The sequence below is a fragment of the Schistocerca gregaria genome, chromosome 9 (assembly GCF_023897955.1).
Source record: "Schistocerca gregaria isolate iqSchGreg1 chromosome 9, iqSchGreg1.2, whole genome shotgun sequence".
In the NCBI taxonomy this organism is placed as follows: Eukaryota; Metazoa; Arthropoda; class Insecta; order Orthoptera; family Acrididae; genus Schistocerca; species Schistocerca gregaria.
This window is the reverse complement of record NC_064928.1, coordinates 133728040-133750866: the sequence shown is the minus strand read 5'-3', so window position 1 is coordinate 133750866 and position 22827 is coordinate 133728040. Positions and strand designations below refer to the sequence as shown.

The 22827-nt window shown below is 41.0% G+C and overlaps 1 protein-coding gene across 1 annotated transcript in view; it reads left to right on the top strand.

Moving 5' to 3' along the window:
* The window catches only part of LOC126291467 (uncharacterized), a 2161958-nt gene that overhangs the window by 2084432 nt on the left and 54699 nt on the right, over positions 1-22827 (top strand). The window contains exons 30-31 of the mRNA XM_049984978.1: positions 4349-4492; positions 12674-12857. Coding sequence (XP_049840935.1) covers positions 4349-4492; positions 12674-12857 — 328 coding nt within the window. The remainder of the gene's footprint in view (positions 1-4348; positions 4493-12673; positions 12858-22827) is intronic.

Below are 22827 nucleotides of genomic sequence, written 5' to 3'. Positions count from 1 at the left end.
TCAGTGGCCATTTCTTGGCTGTGATCTTCCATAACCTCATCAATATCATTGTTATCCATCATTGTTCTAGTCCCATGCTCTTGGCCAGATACACAGTCTGGTTGACTACAGTTTCCATAGGTACTGATTCAAATGCCTCAGAGTAACATTTGACAATGCATTCCGGCCAAAGCTTCTTCCAAGCAGAAGTGAGAGTTCTCTTGGTAACCTCTTCCCATACCTTTTCAATCATCTTTATGCAGGCAACAATGTTGTTGCGATATTTCCAAAACTCTCTGAGAGTGAGTTCGGTAGCTTCAGTCAATTCAAAACAGTACTCGAAGAGTGCTTCAGTGCAGAGCTTCTTAAAGTTAGCAATAACCTGCTGGTCCATAGGCTAGTGTATTGGAGTGGTGTTTGGAAGGCAGAAATTGGATCTTGATGCGCAGAAATTCTTCAAGAAGGCAGTCTTGTAGGCCTGGAGAATGGGCAAGAGTTGACCATAACAAGCAAGCCACGAAGTGGCAGATTCATCTCAAGTGAAGATTTTTCACTGAAGGACCAAAGATTTCATTGATCCAGTCACAAAAAAGATCATGTGTCACCCAAGCCTTGTTGTTGAACCTCCACATCACATTTAACGTGTTCTTCTTGAAGACCTCTGAAGTTTGTGAATGGTAAACAAGCAGTGGTTCGATTTTCAAATCACCGCTTGCATTGGCATAGAATAGCAGTGTGAGACACTATTTCATTGGCTTGTGACCGGGCAGTGCATTCTCCTTTACTGTTACAAAGGTACATTTCTGCATCTTTTTCTAGAATAGACCCATCTCATCACAATTAAAAACCTGATGTGACAGATAAGCCTGAGAATCTACGAGCATCGTGAATTGCTGCTGAAGTTCTCTGCTGTCTTTGAGTCAGAGATAGCTGCTTCGCCGTTCCTCACAATGCTGTGGATGACAGTTCTTCTCTTAAAATTCTCAAACCATCCATGACTTCCCTTAAACACTTCTTCGGCCGGTAATAATCCTGGCATCATCTTAATGAGGTCAGTGAAAACCATTCTCACCTTCTCACAAATGATGTTTCGTTAATATTGTCCCCTTGCAATTGCTTTTCATTTATCTGTATCAAGAGCAATCTTCTGACATCATCCAGAATGTGGAACCATTGTTTCGATACTCTTGTTACTCCCTTTGAAGCATCTATCTCCTTGTTCTTGAGGATAGGGCAAACAGTTGACGCAGACCGTTTTTATGTGCATGCTAAATCAGCAATGCTCACACCACATTCGCGTGTTTCATGTCTAAGGTCATGCAGCTTTACATTTGGGACATTTCTATGACAATTATTAAAATGTGCACACAAAAAAGCACTCTGTGAACACAAGTCCACAAAAATGTGTGATCCTAAGCTGTGCTAAGATAGTAACAGAAAGAGTGCTATACCCAGACTGCAGGCTGTACTAAAGACATTGTTCATATGACACTGCCGACAATCAAAGGTGTTCATATTGTTGAACATTTCCCCCTGTCGCGCGCAAACAGCTGGTGACGTCACACTAAATCCTCCTCAGTCGTTATACAAAACATCGCTTGATAAGCGAGTAATTTTCTTACAGTTTGATTTGCTTGTTACGCAAATCGCGCATTATGGGAAGTGCTTGTTAAGCGAGGTTTCGCTGTGTTAAACCAGCAGGTCCTTTTGTGGCAGAATAAGAGGCTGTCACTAAAATTGTTCCCAAAGATACACAGTTGTATATCTATGAATGACAAGAAAATTTATGCACCCTGGCGTTATTAAATGGGAATGAGATGGCTTATTTTCTGTATGAGGGAGATCAGGGTGGTGATTCTTCTGGAAAACCTGAAATTCGCAGATAATTAGATTTTACCTGGCAAATTCAGGGAAATCTCACAGAATTTCATAAAATCTCATGGAATACTGCATTTTTTACCATCATCATCATTTAAGACTGATTATGCCTTTCAGCGTTCAGTCTGGAGCATAGTCCCCCTTATAAAATTCCTCCAAGATCCCCTATTCAGTGCTAACATTGGTGCCTCTTCTGATGTTAAGCCTATTACTTCAAAATCATTCTTAACCGAATCCAGGTACTTTCTCCTTGGTCTACCCGACTCCTCCTACCCTCTACTGCTGAACCCATGAGTCTCTTGGGTAACCTTGCTTCTCCCATGCGTATAACATGACCCCACCATCTAAGCCTTTTTGCCCTGACTACTACATCTACAGAGTTCATTCCCAGTTTTTCTTTGATTTCCTCATTGTGCACACCCTCCTGCCATTGTTCCCATCTACTAGTACCTGCAAACATTCTAGCTATTTCCATATCCGTAACCTCAACCTTACTGATAAGGTAACCTGAATCCACCCAGCTTTCGCTCCCATACAACAAAATTGGTCGTAAGATTGAACGGTGCACAGATAATTTAGTCTTGGTACTGACTTCCTTCTTGCAGAAGAGAGGAGATCGTAGCTGAGCACTCACTGCATTAGCTTTGCTACACCTCACATCCAGTTCTTTCACTATGTTGCCATCCTGTGAGAATATGCATCCTAAGTACTTGAAACCATCCACCTGTTCTAACTTTGTTCCTCCTATTTGGCACTCAATCTGTTTATATCTCTTTCCCACTGACATTACTTTCGTTTTGAAGGTGCTAATCTTCATACCATAGTCCTTACATTTCTGATCTAGCTCTGTAATATTACTTTGCAGACTTGATATAGAATCTGCCATCACAACTAAGTCATCCACATATGCGAGACTGCTTATTTTGTGTTCACCTATCTTAATCTCACCCAGCCATTCTATTGTTTTCAACATATGATCCATAAATAATATGAACAACAGTGGAGACAGGTTGCAGCCTTGTCTTACCCCGTCGACTCTAACTGCTGGCTGACTATCTATGTAAAGACCTTTAATTGCTTGCAAAAGTTTGCCTCTTATTCCATAATCACGTAGAACGGACAATAACTTCCTCCTAGGAACCCGGTCTTATGCCTTTTCTAGATCTATAAAATATAGATACAATTCCCTGTTCCACTCGTAACACTTCTCCATTATTTACCGTAAGCTAAAGATCTGGTCCTGATAACCTCTAAGAGGCCTAAACCCACACTGATTTTCATCCAATTTGTCGTCAACTAATACTCACACTTTCCTTTCAACAATACCTGAGAACATTTTACCTACAACGCTGATCAAAGAGATACCTCTGCAGTTGTTACAATCTTTTCTGTTTCCATGTTTAAAGATTGGTGTGATTACTGCTTTCGTCCAGTCTGATGGAACCTGTTCCGACTCCCACGCCATTTCAATTATCCTGTGTAGCCATTAAAGACCTGACATTCCACTGTATTTGATGAGTTCCGACTTAATTTCATCCACCCCAGCTGCTTTATTGCACTGCAATCTATTGACCATTTTCTCTACTTCCTCAAATGTGATCCTATTTCCATCATCATTCCTGTCCCATTGTACATCAAAATCTGAAACATTACTGATCGTATTTTCACCTACATTGAAGCAACTCTTCAAAATATTCCCTCCATCTGCCCATGGCATCAACAGGATTCACCAGCAGTCTTCCTGACCTGTCCAAAATACTTGTCATTTCCTTCTTACCTCCGTTTCGGAGACTGCTAATTACACTCCAGAATGGTTTTCCAGCAGCTTGACCCAAGGTCTCCATTTTTTACCTAGTATTCAAATTTAATTTAATGGCAGGTTGCTACTTACCAGAAAGAAGACACATTAAGTTGCAAACAGGCACAATTAAAAGACACATAATGCTTTCACCCAAAGCTTTCATTAGTAAAAAAAGAGACACACACCATTCGTACACACAAGTAAGCACGCCTCTTGCACACATGACTGCTGACTCCAGCATCTCCTGCCTGGAGTTTCCATTGTTTAATTTTAATGAGTATTACAAGTCTCAAATTTTAAAATGCTTAATATTTCAAAGTGTGTTGAAATATTATTCCATATAAATTATCGATGTTAAAAAAACTGCTGTTAAACTACTACTTATGGCTAATATATGACAACTGAGAGGAAAGAGAAGTCGTTATTGCTGTATACCCCTTCCCCTTCTCCCACTCCCCGTTAATGCATGAGGAGGTTTTAATGACACCATCTTCCACCCATACCTGGAATTCTCAGAGAATTCTTTTTTCTAGCTTAAAAAGCCACTGTGGAGATGGGATATGGGCAGTGTTCATCCTTGTTTTGTAGTATAGGCTACTTTAAGACTGTGACATGTAATTCTGTATTCTCATTCAACAGTTGTCGGCAACAGTGTTTGTCAATATTAATTTATTGTCATTCTTTTTATAGGTTAATGATTCTATGGTGTGCAATTTTAATGATGCAATAGAGCATCTGTTGCACTTGCAAAAGAAGAGTGTCAAACCAAACCCATGGAATATAATCTTGGAGATAGGGCCTGACATCCGTATACCATTGACTGGATACCGCAAAGTAAGTTCTGTCTTATCACTGCAGCCTTGCCATAGTTTGTTTATTCCCTTAATACAATTACGAGGGTAAGTCAGTTATTATCCACAAAGCAGTTATAAAATTTTATTGTAATCCAATAGGAAACTTACAAGAACATCATTTTTTAATATACACTCCTGGAAATTGAAATAAGAACACCGTGAATTCATTGTCCCAGGAAGGGGAAACTTTATTGACACATTCCTGGGGTCAGATACATCACATGATCACACTGGCAGAACCACAGGCACATAGACACAGGCAACAGAGCATGCACAATGTCGGCACTAGTACAGTGTATATCCACCTTTCGCAGCAATGCAGGCTGCTATTCTCCCATGGAGACGATCGTAGAGGTGCTGGATGTAGTCCTGTGGAATGGCTTGCCATGCCATTTCCACCTGGCGCCTCAGTTGGACCAGCGTTCGTGCTGGACGTGCAGACCGCGTGAGACGACGCTTCATCCAGTCCCAAACATGCTCAATGGCGGACAGATCCGGAGATCTTGCTGGCCAGCGTAGTTGACTTACACCTTCTAGAGCACGTTGAGTGGCACGGGATACACGCGGACGTGCATTGTCCTGTTGGAACAGCAAGTTCCCTTGCCGGTCTAGGAATGGTAGAACGATGGGTTCGATGACGGTTTGGATGTACCATGCACTATTCAGTGTCCCCTCGACGATCACCAGAGGTGTACGGCCAATGTAGGAGATCGCTCCCCACACCATGATGCCGGGTGTTGGCCCTGTGTGCCTCGGTCGTATGCAGTCCTGATTGTGGCGCTCACCTGCACGGCGCCAAACACGCATACGACCATCATTGGCACCAAGGCAGAAGCGACTCTCATCACTGAAGACGACACGTCTCCATTCGTCCCTCCATTCACGCCTGTCGCGACACCACTGGGGGCGGGCTGCACGATGTTGGGGCGTGAGCGGAAGACGGCCTAACGGTGTGCGGGACCGTAGCCCAGCTTCATGGAGACGGTTGCGAATGGTCCTCGCCGATACCCCAGGAGCAACAGTGTCCCTAATTTGCTGGGAAGTGGCGGTGCGGTCCCCTACGGCACTGCGTAGGATCCTACGGTCTTGGCGTGCATCCGTGCGTCGCTGCGGTCCGGTCCCAGGTCGACGGGCACGTGCACCTTCCGCCGACCACTGGCGACAACATCGATGTACTGTGGAGATCTCACGCCCCACGTGTTGAGCAATTCGGTGTTATGTCCACCCGGCCTCCCGCATGCCCACTATACGCCCTCGCTCAAAGTCCGTCAACTGCACATACGGTTCACGTCCACGCTGTCGCGGCATGCTACCAGTGTTAAAGACTGCGATGGAGCTCCGTATGCCACGGCAAACTAGCTGACACTGACGGCGGCGGTGCACAAATGCTGCGCAGCTAGCGCCATTCGACGGCCAACACCGCGGTTCCTGGTGTGTCCGCTGTGCCGTGCGTGTGATCATTGCTTGTACAGCCCTCTCGCAGTGTCCGGAGCAAGTATGGTGGGTCTGACACACCGGTGTCAATGTGTTCTTTTTTCCATTTCCAGGAGTGTAGTCTCCTTGCGTCTCAGTGCACTTGGTCCATCGTTGTACAAGCTTCCTGATGCCCTCATAAAAGAAGGTTCTCAGTTGAGCTGCGAGCCAGGAATGAACCGCTTCTTTCACTGCTTCATCCGAGGCAAATTGACAGCCCCTTAAGGCCTACTTGAGTGGACCAAACAAGTGATAGTCAGAGGGGGGCAAGATTGGGACTATATGGAGGATGATACAGTACTTCGAATTTGAGTTTCTGGAGCGGTTCAGCAGTGTGGGCAGCAGTATGCGGACACGGGCATTGTTGCGCAACCTCTTTCGTCAGCAATCCTCAGTCTTTGCTTCGAACTGCAGGCTTTAGCTTAGCAGTTAGCTTCTCACTGTAACGTGCACTGTTTACTGTTGTGCTACTTTCCCCATAATGTTCCAGTACTGGACGCTGTGCGCCCCAAAAAACTGTAAGCATCAGTTTTCCTGCAGATGGTTGGGTCTTGAAATTTTTCTTGCGTGGCGAATTTGGATGTTTGCATTCCATACTCTGCTGTTTACTCTCCGGCTCATAATGATGGATCCCTACTTCGTCACCAGTAATGATACTGTCTAAGTAGTTGTCCCCTTTGTTACCACAGTGGTCCAAATGTTTTTTTCAGATGTCCAAGCGTGTTTGTTTATGCAACTGTGTGAGTTGTTTTGGGTCCCATCTTGCACTAACTTTATGAAACCCAAGTCTGTTGTGGATGATTTTGTAGGCAGAACCGTGACTAATTTGCAGACAATGTGCCACTTCGTCAATAGTTTCGGAATTTTTCAATCCATTCGTAGACACTTCATTGTGGAAAAACACTGTTCCCATACTGCACCGAAAGTCTTTGATGAATTTCGGCATCTGATACACCTTCCAACCACAAAAAGTGGATCACTGAACATTGCTCTTCTTTGGTGCAAATAGACAGCGGTGCAGCCATGATTAACAGTACGGTAGTGATAACAAAACTAACCTAGAAGCTTGAAAATTGCAAAGATATAACAACAAATCAACAAAGCATGCATCATCAGCGTAAAGTGACAGTACTACCAAAATAAAAAAAAGTAACTAAATTTCGGATAATAATTGACTTGCCCTTGTATTAACAGAGAAATTGTTGGGGGTTATATGGAGACAATAATCATGGCTTGAATGTTGTTACACAGTAAAACCTGCAGCTGCTTTGTGACTTATATATGAGAACTAATGCATATTCACAATATTCACTTAATATTGTCTATTTTGGTTCATGTTGAAGCTGTGAGTGAGGCACATTCAGAAAATATGTGAAGGAAAGCATCCAATTCCCATCACAGATTGTGGTTTGTATATTGCTGTTGTGGTCTTCAGTCCAAAAGACTGATTTTGTGCAGCTCTCCAAGCTAGTGTATCCTGTGCAAGTCTCTTCATCTCCAAATAACTACTTTGACCTACATCTGCTTGCTGTATTCATCTCTTGGTATCTCTGTACGATTTTTACCCTTCCCCCCTCCCCACTTCCCTCCAGTATTGAATTGGTGATCCCTTGATGACTCAAAATGTATCCTATCAACCAATCCCTTCTTTTAGTCAAGTTGTACCACCAATTTCTTGTCTCTCCAATTCTATTCAGTACTTCTTCATTATTAAATGAAATCATTCTGCTGTTGGCTGGTAAAAGAACAGTATATGTGAGTGAGAAAGCAATTCATAATTCTGTTCATAAGCATTTTATAACAAAAGTTTGCTTTGTGACTTATATATGAGAATATTTACATCCATTTTTCTTTTTATAATGTTATTCATAAATTTACAAATCTTTAACATAATGCAGCGCATACAGCAATCGTGAAATGTACAGAAAACAAACAATTTTTTCAGCCTTCAGTTGCAAGATAATACAAAAAAAAAAAAAAAAAAAAAAAAAAAATCCTTACAACTGGAGGCTGAAAAAATTGTTTATTTTATTCACAAATTATTATTGTCTTCTGTCATGATTTTACTTCTTCATTAATTTCCAAATTTCCATGAATTAAAATTGACTACAGTGTAACTATCAACACTGCACTGTCAAAAAGAGTCCCCCCTCCCTCTCATCTGCTTCTCATCGAACGTGTATAGCTGAGCTGGATTTGCACATGGACAAGGATGATCCAACAAGAGCAGTACTTGGGAAATGGGAACACTGCACACTGATCTTTTGATGATGGCCATTTGAAAGCATTATCAGGACCATGAGGTGTCCTAAAGGATACTTATTATCTGTCCCACCCACCACTGATTGTCGTACACTCAAGAAATGAAGCGGCTCGCTATGAATGTGTACTGTGGTCTCCGCATTTCACACACACAGTAACAGGCTGCATTTTGTGGAGAACCCTTCTTGCAATGTATGTGCCACATTGGGATGCAACCCAGTGGTGACTTGATTGAATTCCTACCACACCATATAATAGCAGGCCACTCTTCGCATCAACAGCTTCGTGCTTGAGATTAAATCTTGTTGCAAGATGTTTACAGAGACAGCCTACCCCATAACACGCACTTTTCCCATGCCCTGTTGCTGAAAATATCCTGCACTATGGATGTGATGCTAATACCGTTATTTGAGGACCAAGATATTTCTGCAGTACCTCTGGCAGATTTCAAACAACTGTGAAGTGTTTCTCACTTTTGTTATATACCATCTACTTTTGTCTTTTTTCATAGTCCACACATCTCACTCTTTCACTACTGTATTCCTCACTGACACTGTAACCAACAAAAAGTTCAAACCAAACACAAAACACAATGCAGAATGGTTTATGTACAAGTTCTCACTTGTTTGTTATGAAAAGAAGAGTGCTGGAAATAGTGTTGCCAACACGCGTATTTTACACTAGAAAGTCAGTGTTGTGAAATATGCAGAATGTTGAAAAATTTTTAACACTTTACACAGAAAAATATTGCCCACTTTGTTTGCACTGACTGCTAACACATTAACCAAACAGTATTTTGTGCAATTCTCGAAAGTTATCGGATGGAGATTTTCAAGTAAATAATTCGTAAAAACTTATAAAAAGGAATTTTTTTATATTGTTAGTAATAAATATTTACATAATACAGATAGCTGGAGCGGAGAAGACACTCTTAATAATTATGTCAGTAGTGTTTGGTAATATGACAGAAAAAATAGCATTCTGTGACTTTCAAACATGGTTAAAAAAATTCATCCAGGGTGTACATGACCCAGGACAACCGGAAAATCCGGGAAAAACCTGGGAATTTTTCGGAATTCCAGGAATTTTTCATTGTCTTAGCTTTCAGTTAAATTTTTGCAATTTTGACTGGTAAGAATTGATTCTCTAGCAAAGAATGTTACTCTATCCTGCTACTGGAGAATGATACTGCAGCAATAAAACGTAAATGAGAGGGGGAAAAAATCTAACTTCAGTGGCAAAGGAAATGCACCATTTACAATAAAAAAAACACTGTGCACGCACAAGCATCTGCAAACAGCAAAAATATGTCAAAGGCCCTAGGGCGGAGATTATGTAATACTTCGTACAAACAAGCTGCTTGCTATGAGTAGAGTTCCTATAATTTACGTGACGAAGTTGGGTTGCACCACTCGTTGCGTGGAATGAGTTGCATGCTAGTGGTTTCATATATGACTGTAGACATGGCTACACCAGTATAAAATTCAGTTTCATCGTTTTGTGTTCCCCTGAGTTGTGTCTGAAATGACAGTTTTGGCAGCTGCACATTGCACGAGTTGTGATGGAGTTAAAGCTTGTTGTATGGAATCGTTGCATAAGAAAAAAATAAGAAATGTGTTTCGATTTGTGACTGGATGAAGAAAAGACGTCAGCTCGGTTGCTCAGCATCCTTGCTGAAATAATTTATAATGGAAGATCCAAGAAGTTCTTTTAATTATCTTAGAATGTCACCAGAACTGCTCCCATTTCTTCTAAATAGAGTTAATTATGCGATAAGTAATAAAGGTACTGTAATGCATGAAGCACTGTCACCAGAATTGAAATTACATGTCATATTGCGTGCATTACAATCGAGAACACTCGGCATGCTATAAGATATGGTTTTAGTTGGTGATGATGCTTTTTCATTAACACCAATAATTATCAATATTAACAGCAATAATTATTAACATAAGCAACGATAATTATTCAAAGCAGGCCGCATTGAGAAGAGATTGGTTTGCAAACTTCTCTCCTGAAGATAGCTCTGTACACTTTCAATGTTTCAAAATTCTAACATATGTGAATGGGGAGCTCTGCAGCGATGTTTTAAATAGATGAATATTGAATAAAGAATGGAGCTTCTTGAATTTGTGTAGCCTTCCCTCCTGTCAACAGTATTCCTTAACAATGAGTTGGCCAACTCGAATGATGGGATTTTTGTCTTATAGATGGGAGCATTCCCACAGCTAGAATTAAACTACCTTGTATTTTTCTTAATTCAGTTGTATATGTGCTCTTAACTCATTGCCATGCAGCACAGATGTTGTCAAACCATCTATATTACAATCGCACATGATGGTCTCAGCAGTAGCAATATGTTACTTATTTTTGCCGGCAGCTGTGGCCAAGCAGTTCTAGGCACTTCAGTCTGGAACCTCGCTGGCACAATGGTCGCAGGTTAGAACCCTGCCTCGGACAGGCAGCTGTCCTTAGGTTAGTTAGGTTTATTCTAAGTCTAGGGGACTGACGACCTCAGATGTTAAGTCCCATAGTGATTAGAGCCATTTGCACCATTTGTTGCTTATTTTTCTAATCAGTATCACTGAAATCCCACAAACACCTATGGAAAGCATAGATATCCAAAAAGCGAACATTATTATTCGCTCCCCGCTTCATATTTCAGTTCGTGTACACTCTACACACACACACACACACACACACACACACACACACACACACACACAACCTCAAAACACATGCAACTAATGTCACCAAAGTTGGAACACGCCGGAAGTGTTTAGTTTCGCCAACGAGTTGCACAAACACGCGGCAAGCATGCGCAGTGGCCGGTAGCGCAGTTGCCTGTAACCTAGTGTTGTTGTGTAAACTAGTCTTTAGCTATGAGCGTGACGTCACATCTGTTCATATTAGGTTCGTTTGACCATTTGCCAGCGGGCTCATGCGCATGCGCAGTTGACTCGCATATGACCAGTACCTTTTCCCACTTCCGGCTACTTGATGTGTGGCTGTTACCTGTATCGGCAGTAGCAGCAAGCAGCCAGGTGCAAATGAGAAAAATTTTTCTCGCACACCCTAGCTGCCAGATTCGAGCATGCACAGAGTTATCTGAGTTGTAGTGGGGAGGAGGTTAGTCTCCACATAACCTGTGACCATAAATCATTTACGATTTCGCTGTTTCCTCTTCGTTTACAGCTCCCATGTCAAATGAAAACAAAACGGATTTCTGTGGCCAGGAGATATCAAGTGAATTAAAATACATTCACATAATTACGGAGGGCGAAAATATATTATTAGTTTCAGTTTTTTGATTTTTATTTTATTTCCAAGTTATTAGCAGTCAAGCATTAATCGCCTTACAGAACAATGAAGTTATTTTTGCAAGTTTGCTGAAGAAATTTGTTGTTCTAATTGTTCGCTGAATTTCAAGTGCACGTTATCTTCTGCCATGTATGGCATTCTGCCATAATAAAGAACCAAAAATGAGATCAAACAGTACTGGTACTCCAAGAAAATTTTTATCCCAAAAACTACACTGAAAAGCTTAATATCAGATGGGACCTACTTCATTGTGAATCTGGAAGAAAACAATGTGCACTTCAAGCCAAATTATGCATTTTAGTATGGTTTACGAACTTCCGATGCTCTTGGAGTATCCTCTGTCTTGTTTCTTTTATAGTGTAATGTAAGCTTTCTTAGTGCTATATACATGCGAATATGTGGACTTCGTACACCACTGCAGTTCCGCACGCACAATAATGCCAGTTTTCTGGCGCTCTCTGGCAACTGCTAAATCCAACCTATTTCTAACCGTCTCTGTATAGTATTGCGAACAATGGTTCGAAAAACATTACTTTCGAAGTAAATTTCTTTTTACGCAAGATGAATTATGTTACATGTGAGAAAGTGGGATGAATTTCTAAATCACAGAGCATTTAAGCCAGCCGGTGTGGCCCAGCGGTTCTAGGCGCTTCAGTCTGGAACCATGCGACTGCTACGGTCGTAGGTTAGACTCCTGCCTCAGGCATGGATGTGTGTGATGTCCTTAGGTTAGTTAGGTTTAAGTAGTTCTAAGTTCTAGGGGACTGATGATCTCAGATGTCAAGTCCCATAGTGCTCAGAGCCATTTAAAACTGAACACTTAAAAGAATTTCGAGCCCAGTAGACCAGACATTTATGTCATAATTTTAAATTTATTGGCACATTTGTGTGATGTATCTTAAAGTATAAAACACGCAAGAAGAGATGAATATTACAAGTGAAAGCTTAGCTTCTTTTGTAGCTTGTTAATCTGGTCTGGAATTCCCTAAAAATCTACATTAACTTGCAGAGTTTAGTTTGCTCATTTTTTCTTACTTGTTAGTCATTAATGTTGTTATCATTTACTTTTAGCATTTGTAATTTTTTTTTTTTTTTTTTTGACTAGATTTCTGAGGACATGTTTCCCACTTGGCACAAAGACAGCAATAGTGCGAAGATTGTGCGAGAAACGAGTTACTTCTTGAATCCCGATGCTGATGATGAAGACAACATGGCTACAGGAGAAGCAGTCGATGAAAAAGATGTGTGTTCTGCCTACTCTCTAAGAGCAACCATTGTGCCCACAAGTGGTAGGGTAACACACAATTTTTGTTTTTGATTAAAGTTGTAACCAGAATATTGAAACACTTCGAGCATTCATTTTTGCATCCATTTTTATCAGTTTTGATTAATACATGATTTTTGACGTTATATTTTTCTCTGTTGTTTGTAACTGGTTTGTTCGGAGAAAGTGGTTACTTCAATTACTGCTTCCAAAATGAGATTTTCACTCTGCAGCGGAGTGTGTGCTGATGTGAAACTTCCTGGCAGATTAAAACTGTGTGCCCGACCGAGACTCGAATTCGGGACCTTTGCCTTTCGCGGGCAAGTACTCTACCAACTGAGCTACCGAAGCACGACTCACGTCCGGTACTCACAGCTTTACTTCTGCCAGTATCCGTCTCCTACCTTCCAAACTTTACAGAAGCTCTTCTGCGAACCTTGCAGAACTAGCACTCCTGAAAGAAAGGATACTGCGGAGACATGGCTTAGCCACAGCCTGGGGGATGTTTCCAGAATGAGATTTTCACTCTGCAGCGGAGTGTGTGCTGATGTGAAACTTCCTGGCAGATTAAAACTGTGTGCCCGACCGAGACTCGAACTTGGGACCTTTGCCTTTCGCGGGCAAGTGCTCTACCAACTGAGCTACCGAAGCACGACTCACGTCCGGTACTCACAGCTTTACTTCTGCCAGTATCCGTCTCCTACCTTCCAAACTTTACAGAAGCTCTTCTGCGAACCTTGCAGAACTAGCACTCCTGAAAGAAAGAATACTGCGGAGACATGGCTTAGCCACAGCCTGGGGGATGTTTCCAGAATGAGATTTTCACTCTGCAGCAGAGTGTGTGCTGATGTGAAACTTCCAGGCAGATTAATACTGTGTGCCCGACCGAGACTCGAACTCGGGACCTTTGCCTTTCGCGGGCAAGTGCTCTACCAACTGAGCTACCGAAGCATGACTCACGTCCGGTACTCACAGCTTTACTTCTGCCAGTATCCGTCTCCTACCTTCCAAACTTTACAGAAGCTCTTCTGCGAACCTTGCAGAACTAGCACTCCTGAAAGAAAGGATACTGCGGAGACATGGCTTAGCCACAGCCTGGGGGATGTTTCCAGAATGAGATTTTCACTCTGCAGCGGAGTGTGTGCTGATGTGAAACTTCCTGGCAGATTAAAACTGTGTGCCCGACCGAGACTCGAACTTGGGACCTTTGCCTTTCGCGGGCAAGTGCTCTACCAACTGAGCTACCGAAGCACGACTCACGTCCGGTACTCACAGCTTTACTTCTGCCAGTATCCGTCTCCTACCTTCCAAACTTTACAGAAGCTCTTCTGCGAACCTTGCAGAACTAGCACTCCTGAAAGAAAGAATACTGCGGAGACATGGCTTAGCCACAGCCTGGGGGATGTTTCCAGAATGAGATTTTCACTCTGCAGCGGAGTGTGTGCTGATGTGAAACTTCCAGGCAGATTAATACTGTGTGCCCGACCGAGACTCGAACTCGGGACCTTTGCCTTTCGCGGGCAAGTGCTCTACCAACTGAGCTACCGAAGCATGACTCACGTCCGGTACTCACAGCTTTACTTCTGCCAGTATCCGTCTCCTACCTTCCAAACTTTACAGAAGCTCTTCTGCGAACCTTGCAGAACTAGCACTCCTGAAAGAAAGGATACTGCGGAGACATGGCTTAGCCACAGCCTGGGGGATGTTTCCAGAATGAGATTTTCACTCTGCAGCGGAGTGTGTGCTGATGTGAAACTTCCTGGCAGATTAAAACTGTGTGCCCGACCGAGACTCGAACTTGGGACCTTTGCCTTTCGCGGGCAAGTGCTCTACCAACTGAGCTACCGAAGCACGACTCACGTCCGGTACTCACAGCTTTACTTCTGCCAGTATCCGTCTCCTACCTTCCAAACTTTACAGAAGCTCTTCTGCGAACCTTGCAGAACTAGCACTCCTGAAAGAAAGAATACTGCGGAGACATGGCTTAGCCACAGCCTGGGGGATGTTTCCAGAATGAGATTTTCACTCTGCAGCGGAGTGTGTGCTGATGTGAAACTTCCAGGCAGATTAATACTGTGTGCCCGACCGAGACTCGAACTCGGGACCTTTGCCTTTCGCGGGCAAGTGCTCTACCAACTGAGCTACCGAAGCATGACTCACGTCCGGTACTCACAGCTTTACTTCTGCCAGTATCCGTCTCCTACCTTCCAAACTTTACAGAAGCTCTTCTGCGAACCTTGCAGAACTAGCACTCCTGAAAGAAAGGATACTGCGGAGACATGGCTTAGCCACAGCCTGGGGGATGTTTCCAGAATGAGATTTTCACTCTGCAGCGGAGTTTCACATCAGCACACACTCCACTGCAGAGTGAAAATCTCATTCTGGAAACATCCCCCAGGCTGTGGCTAAGCCATGTCTCCGCAGTATCCTTTCTTTTAGGAGTGCTAGTTCTGCAAGGTTCGCAGAAGAGCTTCTGTAAAGTTTGGAAGGTAGGAGATGGATACTGGCAGAAGTAAAGCTGTGAGTGCTTCGGTAGCTCAGTTGGTAGAGCACTTGCCCGCGAAAGGCAAAGGTCCCGAGTTCGAGTCTCGGTCGGGCACACAGTTTTAATCTGCCAGGAAGTTTCTCAATTACTGTTGATTGACACTTATTTAATGTGGCATGTTCTGGAGACATGTTAGACATTTCAGGATTTAAGCTAGCTTCCTACTTCTGCAGAGTATATCTGGAGGGAAGAGGAGTTGCCACATTTATTAAAAACTGCCATAAATTCAAGAACATTGACATTAATAAATTCTGCTTAGAGCAGCATCTAGAAGCATGTGCAACAGAAGTTGAGTTCCATAATAGATCCTATATAATAGTAACTATTTACCGAGCACCTGCAGGAAATTATAATCTATTCATAAATCATCTAGAAGCTCTTTTGGGTTATTTAACAGTAAGAAACAAAGAAATTTTGATTGCTGGTGACTTTAATGCAGATTTTCTAATTCAATCTTCCAGTAAACATTTACTGCAGTTAGTAAAGTTGTCTTTCAATCTAACTCACACTGTAAACTTTCCAGCTAGGATCACTAAATCCTCAAGGACAGCCATTGATAACATTTTTATAGACAAATCAAAGGAACAAAATCATATCATAGAACCTGTAATAAATGGACTATCAGATCATGACATGCAGTTCCTTGTTTTAGATGTAAAGTCTTAGCAGATTATCAAGACTGCTAAATCTGAGTACAGGAGAGTATTCAATCAACCAAAAATTGAGTGTTTTAGAAAACTGCTCAAAGATATGAACTGGAAAGATGTTTATAGCGCTCATGACATGAATGAAAAATATAACACATTCATGAACAATGTCAGTACCATGTTTGAAAACTGTTTGTCTCTAAACGTTACTCATATTAAACAGAAGTCTATAATAAAACCATGGATCACACAAGGAATAAAAATTTCCTGTAAGACAAAAAGGAAAATGTATCTGTCGACCAAGAATAGCTCCAATGCTGATGATTTAGCTAAATACAAGGAATACTGTAAGATATTAAAAAAAGTAATTCAGACGTCTAAACAAGTACACTACGAGAAGAAGATAGCAATGTCAGGGAACAAAATAAAAACAATATGGGATATAGTGAAGAGGAGACTGGTAGAACCAGAAAGGAACAGGAGCAACAGAACCTGTAAGAGGTTTCCACCCAGCATATGCATAAAGTACGAAGAAGAGCAGATAGAAGAGGTTGACAGTCTTAAATTCCTGGGATTACAACTTGATAATAAATTCCGTTGGGAGGAGCACACCACAGAACTGCAGAAACGCCTTAACAAATCTGTATTTGCAATTCGAGTGTTAGCAGACATAGGCGACATAAAAGTGAAATAGCTTGAATACTTTGCCTACTTTCATTCCATAATGTCATATGGTATAATATTTTGGGGTAACTCTTCAAGTGAAACAAAAGTTTTCCGAGACCAAAAGCGTGTAATACGTATTTTTTGTGGAGTAAACTCACGGACGTCTTGTAGAAACCTCTTCAAGGGACTGGGTATACTAACTACTGCCTCTCAGTATATTTACTCCGTAATGAAATTTGTCCTAAATAATATATCTCTTTTTTCCAACAAAGAGCTCAGTTCATACATACAATACCAGGAACAAAAATGATCTGCACAAGGACTTAAAAGCACTTACTTTAGTTCAAAAAGGGGTCCACTGCTCAGGAACACTCATCTTCAATAATTTGCCAGCAAACATAAAAAATTTAGTTACAAATAGAGATCAGTTTAAAAGGAGCCTGAAAGACTTACTAGTGGCCAACTCTTCCTACTCCACTGACGAATTTTTTAATAGAAACAAATGATGTGTTGTATATATTTATACTATTAATATTGTTATTTCAGTTTAAAATATATATAAGGTGACATGTTCCACATCCACGAGGAACTCCTCAACACGGATCTATGGAACGAAAAACTAATCTATCTATCTATCTACACATCTTATCCACTTGTGGCAGTCTTACAAGTTAGTTACATTGCATTGTTCATCCTTCATTAAATTTTCATTCATTTGACTGGCAAAGTAAGTTCACTGATCTGTCAGGCAGGTGCTTCATAAATCATCTTCACCTCTTGGTAATCGTTAATGGTTGCTTGATGCTATGAATAAATTTTAAATAGCTTTACACATCATCAAAGGAGATTTTCATATTATGCTATTTTAGTTTCACTGTGTACACTGATGATGATCTGTTTAGTAAACTCACACTAGTAATAATATTGGTTAGTAAAGTCGCATGACTACAATGAATTTAAATTATGTGAACAAGTGGTGTAGTCCATACTCAACAAACGTCCAATTGAAACTGTACAATAGTGACTGTGTATTGCTGCTACTGCCCAGAGCATATATTAATGATTAATTACAACCTGCCCTCACAGCTGCCCTACTGCCAGTACGTCTTTCCCTACCTTCCAAACTTTACGGCAGTACTCCTGAACATGTTACAGGACTGTCACTCCTCAGAGAAAGGAAATTGCAGAGAAAAGGCTCAGGCACAGCCCCTTTCCTTCTTGGTACCATAGGACGCAGCCTACTTGTCGCGTGTGTGTATCAGAAACTATTCAAACATCAGAAAAACACTACATATCCTGTTTTTGACAGTTAGATCCTTAAGGGCTTGAGACAGTTGGAATAAATTTGAGTTTTTCTTGCATGTTTCACTTTACTGCCTCTTGCCATCTGTCTTCTGTCAGTATTACACTGCAAGCGTTGGGTCGTATGAATAAAGAAGAGAACATTCTCATGGCCTCCCCTCCTTCTTGAGAAAGTTCTTTGTGTATGTTGTCTGCTGTGTCCAGCACAGAACATGTGTAATGTTACATGTCATTCAATCCTCTCAAACAGGCAAACTGTTCAGTGTTAAAAATATGGAGCTGGCATCAATGTGTTCTGGGAGTTGCACTACATTTCAATTTTACTTTTAAGTGTGGCAACAAATTATTTGAGACAATTACCGACAGCTTGCAAAAATGCATTTTCTTGCAATGTAACCAAATTTTCAACATCCATTAAACTTTTTTACTGCTGAAGTTGTAGTTGTTGTTGTTGTTGTGGTCTTTTGTCCTGAGACTGGTTTGATGCAGCTCTCCATGCTAGCCTATCCTGTGCAAGTTTCTTCATCTCCCAATACCTACCGCAACCTACATCCTTCTGAATCTGCTTAGTGTATTCATCTCTTGGTCTCCCTCTACAATTCTTACCCTCCATGCTGCCCTCCAATGCTAAATTAAACATTTTTACTGCTGAAGTTAGGTGAACACATTATATGAACAAAATCTTAAAATTACATGACTTTTCATCTACTCGAAACCTTGACTCTGTTAGTTTCTTCTAACACGAGATAATTTTAGTTAAATACAACACATAATGTTTCACTTGCATGTCAAGTGTGTATGCAGTTGCCCGTGTGGTTCATTATGAGAAACAGATTGCCATGTTTTTAATAATCCAGATATTAATTTCTCTGATGTGCGTACTCATTTCCAACATAACAAAATATAAGATTTATACTTTGAGAAAACATGATGATTAACATGTCACAGACATAGTTGTCTGGTGTATATCTAAGTTTTCATATACATCAGTCTGAAAACTTGATTCTGGTAGGCAGCAACAAAAATGTTTTAATTTTCACTTCCTTAGGAAGATTGCCCCTCTTCTTTCATGATTTTCGGGCAGAAAGTTCACCAGGCAAATAATGTTTTATTGTTAAACCCATATAAATTTCTACAGTTTCTCTCTTCACTATTTTTTGAGCTACATGTCTTTTTTTGCCTTCCAGGCATTGTAAATCCTGCCAGTTTTACTGAAAATCTCAGTGAAACTTAACCTCAACATAACTTACTCAGCTCAAGGTATGCTACAAAGCTGACTTCAAAAACAGAGAATGTTCTCCGTTTGTGAGAAGTCGCTCTAGTTTTATTCATAAGAAATCGGAGAATGTTCTTTGTTTTGATTAATTTCCCCACACTTTTACTCACTCTGAGAACATTCTCGGATGAAGTATTTTCTCTGACTTACTTTATTCACGCGAACCTGCGAATGCTCTCCAATATTTTTAGTATAAAGTATATTCATTTTATTCATGCGACCCATTAACTGTTGCTGAGTGGTCATTGTAGTTGATCTTTCTGCTTGTGGGGGAGGAGGGGGGGGGGGGAGATGAGTGACTAGGAAAGAGGAAAGGGAATTGTAAGGGGATAGAATAAGGGACAGGAGGGGAAGTGAGGGAGAGGGGGGGGGGGGAGGGGATACTAACATTGCGAGTATGGGAAACTGAATATTATTGGTGATATGCAAAATGAGATGCCTTTATGCTATTTGGTATATAGGTGGTGCAATCTATGTACGTTTCATTTGTTTGATAAAAAAGATAAGCCCCATCAATAGATTTAAAAATCCACAACTCCTGTCAAGATATTTATATTAATCTTGATTTATTCTGACCAGGTTTGTGGGTCCACAGCTTCATATGTATGAGCTAATTTGAACATGGTTTAAGAACAAACAATAATGTTTATGTATTATCCATTCTGCACAGAACAAAAGCTTGTTGTTCCACTTGAACACAGCAATTATTGGAGCTGCCACCACACTATGAGCAGCTGCTGAAAAGTCCTTAGTTTTATAAAGAAAAAAAAATGCTGTTATGGGTTTGAAATAATTTATTAATATACTTAATGATCATATTCCCCCATGAACTTCGACATTATTGGCATCTTTGCTCCAGCTTCTTAGCCTATCTAAAATTAATTAATTTTTTGCTTATGCTGCGAACCTCTCATCCACAGCCTTTCTGGCTTCCTCAGTGTTCACCTTCCCATCAGCTCTTTCTTTAGGTGTGGAAACAGTAGTCTGAGGGGCCGTATTAGGTGTAATGGGTGGATCTTTGAGGACTTCAGAGTACAGAACTGCCAGTTTTTGCTGTGTTATGGACACCCCGTAGGGGGTCATTGTCGTCCAGAAACAAGATTCCTTTTCTCAGCTTTCATCAACATTTGGAGGTCAGTTGTTTCTTCAGTTTGTCGAGGAGTTCAACATAGTACTTCATCATGATGGTTTTACCAAGTTGTAAGTGGTTAATGTACACCTACATCCATAATTTGCATACCACTGTAGGATGAATGGCAGAGGTTACATCCCATTGTACCAATTATTAGGGTTTCTTCCTTTTCCATTCACGTATGGAACGCGGGAAGAATGGTTGTTTGAATGCCTCTGTGTCTGCTATGATTATTCTAATTTTATCCTCATCCTCCCAATGTGAGCGGTTCATAGAGTCATCATTGAAACTCAGTTCTTGAAACTTTGTTAGTATACTTTCTCGGAACCCTTCATGGCTACCTTCAAGAGCGTGCCAGATCAGTTATTTCAACATTTCAGTGTCATGCTACCATGGGTCAAACATACCTGTGATCATTTGTGCTGCCTTTCTATGTGTTCATTAACCCTGTTAGTCCTGTTTGGTATTGGTCCCACACACTTGAATAATACCCTAGAATGAGTCGCGCGAGTGATTCGTAAGCAGTCTCTTTTGTAGACTAATTGCACTTCTCCAGTATTCTACTAACAAACAGAAGAGTACCACATGCTTTACCCGCAACTGAGCCTGTATGATCATTCCATTTCATATCCCCACAAAGTTTTACACCCATGTATTTGTATGAATTGGTCAATTCCACCTGTGACTCATTGATGTTATATTCATAGAATACTATGTTTTTCTGTTTTGTAAAGTGCATAATTTTACATTTCTGAACATTTAAAGCAAGTTGCCAATCTTTGCACCACATTCAAATATTTTCAGTATCTGACTGAACATTGATTGCAGCCTCTTTCAGACAGTACTTCACTATAGATAAATACATCATCGGCAAAAAGTCTGAGGCTACTGTTAATATTGTCTGCAAGGTTATTAATATACAACACGAACAGCAAGACTCCCACCACACTTCCCTGGGGCACCCTGAAGTTGCTCCTACATCTGACAATGACTCTCCATCCAAGATAACATGCTGTGTCCTCCCTGCAAGAAGTCTTCAATCCAGTCACTTGATACCCCATATGATCAGTCTTTTGACAATAAGTGTTGGTGTGATACTGTGTCAAATACTTTTCAGAAATCTAGAAACACTGCATCTACCTGAATCTGTTGGTCTGAAGTTTTAGTATGTCATGTGAGACAAGTATGTGTTGGGTTTCACATAGCCTTTGTCAAGGAACACATGCCGGTGGACATGGAGAAGGTCATTCTGTTCAAGGTACCTCAGAATGTGCTCTAAGATTCTGCAACAAATTAGTGTCAAAGTTATTGGACGATAGTTTTGTGGATCACGTTTACTACTCTTCCTGCAGACATGTGTTACCTGTATTTCCTTTCAACTACTGAGCACAGATTTTTGTTTGAGGGATATACAATAGATTGCAATTAGAAGAGGGGCTAATTCAGCTGCAAATTCATTGTAGAATCTGATATAGATTCCATTGGGTCCAAAAGCATTGTTCAATTTTAATGATTTCAACTGTTTCTCAACACCACTGATGCCAATACTGATGATTTCACTCATATTTTCAGTGGTATGAGTATTAAATTGGGGCAGTTCTGGGTTTTCCTTTTTAAAGGAACGTTTGAAAAGAGAGTTAATCATTTCAGCTTTTATTTTGGTTCCCTCAATTTCAGTTCCTGTTCTATTCACTAGTGACTGGACACTAAATTTGGTCTTTACATAGATCCAGAATTTTTTGGGTTTTGTGAAAGATCATTTGAAAGTACTCTGCTACAGCAGTCATTAAAGGCTTAATGCACTGCTCTCTTGACAGCCAAACACGTTTCATTCGGCGTCTATTTATCTATAGCCCTACACTTTGTTTTACACCTGTTGTTGTGGTCTTCAGTCCTGAGACTGGTTTGATGCAGCTCTTCATGCTACTCTATCCTGTGCAAGCTTCTTCATCTCCCAGTACCTACAGCAACCTACATCCTTCTGAATCTGCTTAGTGTATTCATCTCTTGGTCTCCCTCTACGATTTTTACCCTCCACGCTGCCCTCCAATACTAAATTGGTGATCCCTTGATACCTCAGAACATGTCCTACCAACCGATCCCTTCTTCTGGTCAAGTTGTGCCACAAACTTCTCTTCTCCCCAATCCTATTCAATACTTCCACATTAGTTATGTGATCTACCCATTTAATCTTCAGCATTCTTCTGTAGCAACACATTTCGAAAGCTTCTATTCTCTTCTTGTCCAAACTATTTATCGTCCATGTTTCACTTCCATACATGGCTACACTCCATACAAATACTTTCAGAAATGACTTCCTGACACTTAAATCTATACTCTATGTTAATAAATTTCTCTTCAGAAACACTTTCCTCGCCATTGCCAGTCTACATTTTATATCCTCTCTACTTCGACCATCATCAGTTA